The following is an 8396-nucleotide window of genomic DNA, read 5'->3' on the forward strand; positions in this document are numbered from 1 at the left end:
ACCTACTATGTTTTGGCGTTATAAACATAAAATCCGAGATGTTTTCACTATTAAGTATAAAATTTAGAACAAAGAAACGTATAACAATACGTACATACTACGAACTATAATTTTCATATGATTATTTTCCTGTTCATCTATTTAATTTCATTTGGGAAACTTTTTACGTTGTGTGTATCTATTACCCATCTAAGGTAATTCATTACCAGTCTAACCAGAATAAAAATTACTGACCGTCTATTATTTTAACGTAACATTTTAATCAAAACATTCGAATCCACAGTAGGCCATCATTAATGAGTGAGTCAAGTGCAGAAACTGGTGCCAGTGCCGTGTTTGGTGCTGGTGCTGCCCCGCTCAGTATGTACGTGGTGAGAACAGTTTCAGAGGGCGGCCAAAATGCGGTGTCATTGGGGGAACCGCTTGAACTACGCATTGAGACTTCTGGTAAAATCCTATCCTACTAATCCTACAAATATTATAAATGCGAAAGTTTGTAAGGATGTGTGTGTGTTTGATGCTCTTTCACGCAAAAACTACTGAACCGATTGCAATGAAATTTGGTACGTAGACAGCTGGACAACTGGAATAACATATAGGCAATTTTTATCCCGATATTCCTACGGCATACGGACATACGCGGGTGAAACCGCGGGGCGCAGCTTGTATAATATATTTTTTTGTTTATTTTATGCAAACAGTCACGATAAACTGCGCCAGTGTTTTCCTTTTTTATATATCTGTTAAGGATGCTATGACTGATGATGATGACTACGTTTTTATACTTATTGACGGCGGTTTAATTTGAAATGAATTGAATTAGAAAAATACCGTTATAATTACGAGACAGACAGAACGAGTTACTTTCACAATTATATGTATAGAATAAGAGTTTATATGTATTTTAAAGCTTTTTATGCATACATTTATTAGCTGTACAAAAATTCTAAATCATCAAAATCTTTTTAGATGATACCGAAATAGAAGCGTATCACTTGGTCGCTTCTTCGAGATTGGGCGATAGTTCTGTGCTACTTCTTGATAGTAGAGGTTGCCCAACGGGACAGGTTGGTAACATATTATGTTAAGTTTTACTTCTATATTTGTCAGAAAATTAAAATACGTATGTATAATTTATGCTTTTTAACAAGTAATCCATGGTCAAGTTCGAGTCGGAATCACGACACAACATACCCTTGTATACCCTTTGGGTACCTACCCTAAAAATAAAGAATTACATATACTTATTTTATATATAATCTTAGGACTCAAAGTCTAGTTATTAATTTCTCGTATGATATTTTCCGTAAAATATTCACATTAATAAAAACATTTTAACAGGTAGACTTTCCATCTTTTACCCGTTCATATGTGGGCAACACGCAGCGTCTATCATCACGTTTCAAAGCCTTCCGTTTCCCCAACTCACATGTCGTAAGGTTCGCCATTATGGTGCGATTCTGCGAAAACAAATGTGTTCCGGTAAGAATTATATAAATAATTATATATTATAAATAATTTTTCCGATCCTGATGAAAACCTAGAAAGAGTCAGTTGAAGTCTGACAGGCGTTAAAAATTAATTATTATTTGATTATAATTATTTAAATTTGTTAAAGCATTTCTTAGAAATGTTATTTTCTAACAGGTCAATTGTGGTGTAAGAAGTTCCCGGCAGACGAATGGCACGATCGATCGTAATGATAGTGCGTTTGCAGCAACGGTGAGACAAGAAGTACGTTCCTACTATTTTTAATTTATATAATTAGATTTAAATTAATATTTATAGTTATTTATTAATATTTTTTAATTATAATTAAATTAATTTTTAAAAAAGAAAGATGTATTTTGGTTATGAAGGTCTACTATAGTATACTAACTTTCCGCTCACTCTTGCCGTGTAGTTTAAAAAGAAATTAACCACGGGAATTAGATGTTTCGTCGTGTAATAGAAGGAAAAATAAAAGTAGTTTATGCATCCCTCTCTAACCTCATAACTATTAACAGGCACAAAAATAACAGCCCAAAATCCCTCCATTGTGACGTGAAAGAAAGACAAACAAATAAACACACTCACTTTCAAATTTAAATATTAGATGGGATACTTTTTTATATTCTGCGATGTACCTGAAGTTTTCGACAGCCCTCACAAGCTGCTAAGCTTCATAGTGTAGCTGAGGTGGTTTCAGCTTTGACTATTTCCTTTCTTTTCGTTCTCACGCAAAATATTCGCTTCACATTGAGTTGCGGAAACATGCCTCTATTGTTATTATTATTAAGTCACACTTGATGAAAATTTGGATGAGGTGGAGCTTTTATCGAGCGCTCATCGTCTATATGAAGGCATAATATGACATAGGTAAAGTTATTACGCCTTTTAAAGGTCTGCGTCTAAATAAACCGGCACCTAATACTATTAAACATGTCATCAATTTCTAATTTCATTTCCTTTGAAACAATGACTTTCTTTGGTACCTACTGGTATAAACTGTGTTTCGTGACCTCAGACAGCATGGAATCCCAATCTGGTAGCGCAGGGAGGGTCGTCAGCGCTGTGTGCAGGCGGTGTTGGGCGGGTGCCCCTCGAGCTCGAGATGGTCGTGGGCGCGAGGGACATCCTCTCCGCTGACACGCTTGTGCGAGCTGATCATCGGTCCTCTTTAGGTATTCTTGTGTTTTATGTACGTACTCTATCATTGCTTCCGTACAATACTTGTTTACTTACATAATAACTTATATAATGCAACCCATAAATGGAAAACCATAAATAGGAACATTGTGGGAAGAGACAACATGAAGGGAAAATAAAACACTATTTTTAATTATTTTATTACCACCTACCTAAATCAAAATTTCTCTATTTGCAGCTGAAACTACAAAATTAGGTGATAGCGCAATGGTGTGCGTGCATGAATTATTGTTAGTAGCCCTGGCGCTGGCGTGGCTCGCCGTGCAAGTCCTTCTCTTGTTGGGCTGCTGTGTGCTTGTCAAGAGGTAACTATATTATGTTAGCCTGAGTCTGTGTATTTGTCCGCGTGGGAGCGTGGAAGAAACTTAAGCGAGAATTGATAGATTAGCGTAAAGACACTACGTACTTAGTTACGTATAAAAAACTATTTTCGTAAGATTACTACTTAAAAACAAATTTATTGTCATAACAACATTTTCTCAACTGGGTCTCGAAGAGAGATAGCTGTTCTTTAAGAAGTAGGATATTGTTTTCGTACCTACCTATATAAACAAAAATAATGCTAATCTAATTTGAGTGCTGTTTTTAAGGTGTAGAAAATTTATTTAGATTTAATGGGTATTGAATGGTTAAAGAGTTTAATAGTAGTTATCAGAAATGCATTTTTGATGATAATGTGATGTGTGGTAATTACTTTCTAGATTTTAATCTATAACTTTGAAGGGTTACATTGCGTAATATTTTAGTCATTAAATAGAATGTCTTCATGTTTTTTTTTACAAGTGGTGTCATAAATCTGAAGCTTTAATTACTAGTGAACCAGTGACCCATATGCAATCTATATCTTTGATCACGCGCGCACAAAACTACTGGAAAGAAGCTAAAATTTCTATAGCTATATTCAAATACTGCTTGCGTAAGCAACAAATATCCATACAGCTCTCTAATTATCCAAATTTTAATCTTAAGTAAACTTAAGGTTGTGCTTTACAGCTTAAAACAACACAATAAAACACTACGAATTGGGAACCTCTGTTTTTGGGATTGTCGGTTAAAACATAACCACACCTATCAACACAGAAACTTTGATAGTTATGGGTATTTTTTTACGGAGGAATTAAAAACAGCTATAGTTTTAAATGTATACAATTGTTAACGATTTATGCGTATCTTATTTTCAGATATAGGAATCTAGCTGAAATGAACATGCAGAAAGACTATCATTCATTTGACAATATCGGCTTTGATACCGGTTCGACTCACCGTCGCGTGCATTGGCCGGATCAGAATATCGATATATTGCATGCCACATGATATACAATATGTATTTTAATTTAATTAGTCACCACTCTTATTCTGTAATTTTCGATAAATTTGTTACTTCATTGACGTTTTACATTTATAATTTTGATTTAAATATGTAAGTTATAAATAATTTAAGTTACTTCAAATTTATGTATAATGAGTAAAACCACTTACAAACATTATATTTTTACTCTTTGCTATATTGCAGTGTTTAGAGAGACTCCCTAAGAGCCGGTGCTGTATGTTGATACAGTATTACGATAACTCAATTTTTCCTAAGAATTTTACTGTTATAAAAAATTTTCACCTTCACAGGAAGAATAGGTTTCTTAAATGGAAAATGTATTCAAATGAAAGAATATGATTTGCATTTGTATACCTCTATTATTGAATATTTTGGTTCATTTGGCCACACCGGTATTTGTAGATTCACGGCCATTCCTTATATAGAAACTATTGGAGCGTGTACTTGACTGACATTGTGCATAGTAGTGTCATTGTAAACATTGGCCTTCCGCGGTTTTGTAGGCATGTTAAAAATTGCTTAATTAATTAAAAATTATTTTCCTAGCATAATTTAAATCAAGTGTAAATTGTGAGTCGAGAGACTCAAATAATAATACTTAATTGAAAAAATGCAAATAGAATATTTATTTGTAGGTGAAAAGATTGACGGAAAAAATAACTGAATTTAACCCATTTTTTATTCCGAATAAAAATAATTTTTTTTGTTAATAGTGTTCACTTTTGTTGCTTAAATCGTTCGTTAGCATTTGTATGATGCTATAGATAGCTTTATCTTTATATGTCGCTTGACATAGAAAAATTATTTTATACAAAAAAATAAACCGCCGATCATATCCGAAAGTGTTGTTATTTATTATGATATTGCTTTATAGTGTTGTTACCATTACACTTTTTTTTGGGTAGAACGCGTTATTATGTAATGCTCAATATTGAATATTAGAAAAACTAGTTAATAATGACAGTAGCAATAAACATCTGTTATATATCTATTTAATTTCCAACATTACATTAACAAAACTGTTGTGATTAATAGTGTTATTCAGTCATTCTTTTTTTATTTATATTCGACATGAATTTTAGTATCAAACTAGGCAAGCGAGGAGCAAAGCGAAGCCAACGTGCCGCGACAGCGGCCGGTGAGTGCCAGATTCGAGTTTAGAACGTTTTCCACTCAAACAGAAACCAATATGGACGAAATAAACCTCAGTCTAAACAGTTTTAAATGTCTAACTTGTGAAAAACGTTTTTTTATAAATACACGCATAACGCGATGCAACAAAATATAGGCGACGCTTAAACTATTTAACAATTTGAAAATATGGACCTAGAAATAATATTATCTATGTTTGTTTATCGTAAAACAGGTATCAAAGTGTGAAACGTTCTAAATTCAAAGTAATTGAGTACTCAATTCAAATCATCACATCTTGAGATTCTCTTCGAGTTAATGCAAATACCAGCAGAATCTTAGTTTTGAATTTAGAAGGCATGTTTTTCTATTAGGAATCCAAAAATGGGCGGTCTTCTCCACAATTTGGGTGGCTAAGTATCGCATAATAATCCAAATGTTATCTGTGATTTTTGTCATCTCTGGCACATTCTACCTTAGCTGTAATTTATGACAGTGAGTAGTGTGTAGTGACAGCTGGTTTATTTGACAATTGACAGTACCATGCCGTCTACAGTTTACGAATTCCAAGTTTCAATTTAAATTTCCAATTTCTGATTAGATAGTAGCAAGATAATAATTTAATATAATTAAGTAAGTTAACGTGAAGTAAGATGAATTCTTTATTAAGAAGTGCTGTAAGGCCTTTGTATCGTTCTTTTTCAATTTCATCAGTTAAACAGTGTGCTCAGCCTCCGAAACGACCAAAAAAACAGTATTTTACTCCTGTAACATGGAAATCCATGGGAGTTACTGCAGTCGTAGCGGGAAGTCTTACAGCCTTTATGTTATATGTAAGAAAAGAAAAGCAAGAAGCTTTAGACCGTGAAAGAAAGCGTCAGTTAGGGAAGGCAAAAATAGGTGGTACATTTGAATTGGTCGACTCAGAGGTGAGTTTTTTATTCCCCAAGTATTAAATGTTATTGAGGAAAACGTATGGTGCAAATATAATTATATTTTCATATAGTAATTATGATCTATATAATAATACAAAGTAATGGTTATGGGAACTTCTTCAAATATTATGCAACAATAATTCTTATGTTAATTTAAGGTGAAGACTAGATCCAAAACCGACTTCAGTATCTTTTGGTTTATACACTGTCAATGTAATTAATGGTTATTACTCTTTTCAGGGCAAAACAGTGAAGAGTTCAGATTTCTTAGGGAAATGGTTATTGATATATTTCGGATTCACACACTGCCCTGATATATGTCCTGATGAACTGGAGAAACTAGCTGAGGTTGTTGATATGCATGGTAAATGTTATTAGAATACAGTTATTGATTATTCTATCACTTGTTCCGTTAGTTGTTAGTGTACTGTAAATCCCTGTGATTTTAGGACAGTAATTTAGCATTAAGCCAGTTGCTTTATTTCCAAAAATTTCAATATTCTCAATGCATAGTATTTTTTACATCACTAGTTACTGGATGCAATTAAATAAGATAACTCAAGTCAGCAAACATTGTTACTAGTAGGGGATTCAGCTCTGTATATACTATAGTATAGTGAATATGCATGTTCATCATTTATTCCTTACATTTCACACACTGACAATTGTTTCAGATAAAACCACATCAGCACCTCCACTGCAACCACTGTTCATATCTGTAGATCCACAAAGAGATTCACCTGAGACAGTTGGGAAGTATGTTATAATATTTCAAACTCATAGTGTTCATTTAGATAAATTGTGCAAATGGATATATACAGATCCAACACATTTCTTATTGATTCTCATGCAAATATTACGATACTATGTTGATCTGTTAATGTCCTACATACATAACTTATAATTTGATTGCAAAAGCAATTGTGAATTGTATGCAAGATAGGTATATATAGACAAGGCTAGTACATATTTTTACAACGAAAATCAATTCACATATAGAATAATAAAAATTCAGACCTCCTTATAAATATTTGAAAAATTGATTTATATTTTTTCTCTTTTTTATTTGATTTCTTTCTCAACAAAAAAAAAAAAATGATTATATAATAAAAATGTTGTCATCATTATAAAATAAAGTGGAGTGTGGAGTAGGACTTATTAGGCAGTAAAACAAATTTCATAAAAACTTATTTTCAAATGTAAAGTTATTTTCAGGTATTGCAAAGAGTTCACACCTAGATTGTTAGGTTTAACAGGAACCAAAGACCAAGTGGCACAAGCTTGCCGATCTTATCGCGTATATTTCAGTGCAGGCCCAAGAGATGATGATGATGATTACATTGTAAGTTTTTCAGCATAAGAAATATATAATTTTCTATGAATAAAAATTAAACAACTAGTTTTCCACCCACCCATTCAAGGATTTAACACTGTAGTCTCCTATTTACATACATAAAAAGATATCATAATATCTCACTGTTGTGACGTAAAAGTAAAAGAAACAAATCCACTTTCACATTTATAATATTACTAAGAATGGTTGCTTTCCTAGTCTACTAGATAGCATGTTACTCTACATTTTATGAGACTTGGTTAAATAAAAAAAAAATTGTATATTCAAAATTTTCAATAATATGTTTATGTGTGTATCCACTTATAATGTGAAATGGAAACCTACCGATACCTACCTATACTAACTCATTAGAATATATTATCTCCTGCAAAGACCAGTCTATAAGACTGGTTATTGTGTTCGAAATTAAGTCCGTAGAATGTGAAGATGACTGAATTATTTGTAACAATATAGCATTCATAAAAGTGACATCATATCAGTGTTTCTCAGAAAAATTCAACTTGTATTTTTTTTTCAGGTGGACCACACAATCATCATATATTTAGTAAACCCTGATGGTGAATTTGTTGATTATTATGGCCAAAACAGAAATGCTAAAGAAATTTATGAATCAATGCTTGTAAATATTCAGAAGTATGAAGCTTCTAAAAATAAGTCATGGTTTTAATAAGCACACATAATACTTATTATGCATTTAAGCAAAACAATTGTTAGAAGTAGTTCTATATTTTTTGTTAAAATTACAATAATTTATTCAAAGAAAAGCTTTCATTTATACCACAGTCATTATATAGACCGATTATGTGTGTCAACATATGCATATAGTGTGCAATCTGTCCTGTGGACACATCCAGTCACATAAAAATTAATCAATATGAAGAGATAACATTAATTTAAGAAAACTAAAAGAAATAATAGACATTTTATTCTGATCGCCATAATTCAAATAAATATGGTA

The 8396-nt window shown here is 32.3% G+C and overlaps 2 protein-coding genes across 2 annotated transcripts; both read left to right on the forward strand.

Annotated features, from left to right (window-relative positions):
* Positions 1-68: 68 nt before the first annotated feature.
* On the forward strand, positions 69-4858 carry LOC119834702. Its single transcript, XM_038359154.1, has 7 exons — positions 69-447; positions 970-1067; positions 1342-1482; positions 1648-1734; positions 2507-2663; positions 2867-2993; positions 3870-4858. Exons 1-7 carry the CDS (start codon positions 297-299, stop codon positions 4000-4002), a joined length of 894 nt encoding a protein of 297 aa, XP_038215082.1. The 5' UTR covers positions 69-296; the 3' UTR covers positions 4003-4858.
* Positions 4859-5661: 803 nt separating this feature from the next.
* LOC119834606 (protein SCO1 homolog, mitochondrial) lies at positions 5662-8197 on the forward strand. Its single transcript, XM_038359009.1, has 5 exons — positions 5662-6078; positions 6325-6448; positions 6759-6840; positions 7300-7426; positions 7956-8197. Exons 1-5 carry the CDS (start codon positions 5803-5805, stop codon positions 8103-8105), a joined length of 759 nt encoding a protein of 252 aa, XP_038214937.1. The 5' UTR covers positions 5662-5802; the 3' UTR covers positions 8106-8197.
* The last annotated feature ends 199 nt before the right edge of the window (positions 8198-8396 follow it).

This window comes from Zerene cesonia, chromosome 19 (genome assembly GCF_012273895.1).
Source record: "Zerene cesonia ecotype Mississippi chromosome 19, Zerene_cesonia_1.1, whole genome shotgun sequence".
NCBI classification, from domain to species: Eukaryota; Metazoa; Arthropoda; class Insecta; order Lepidoptera; family Pieridae; genus Zerene; species Zerene cesonia.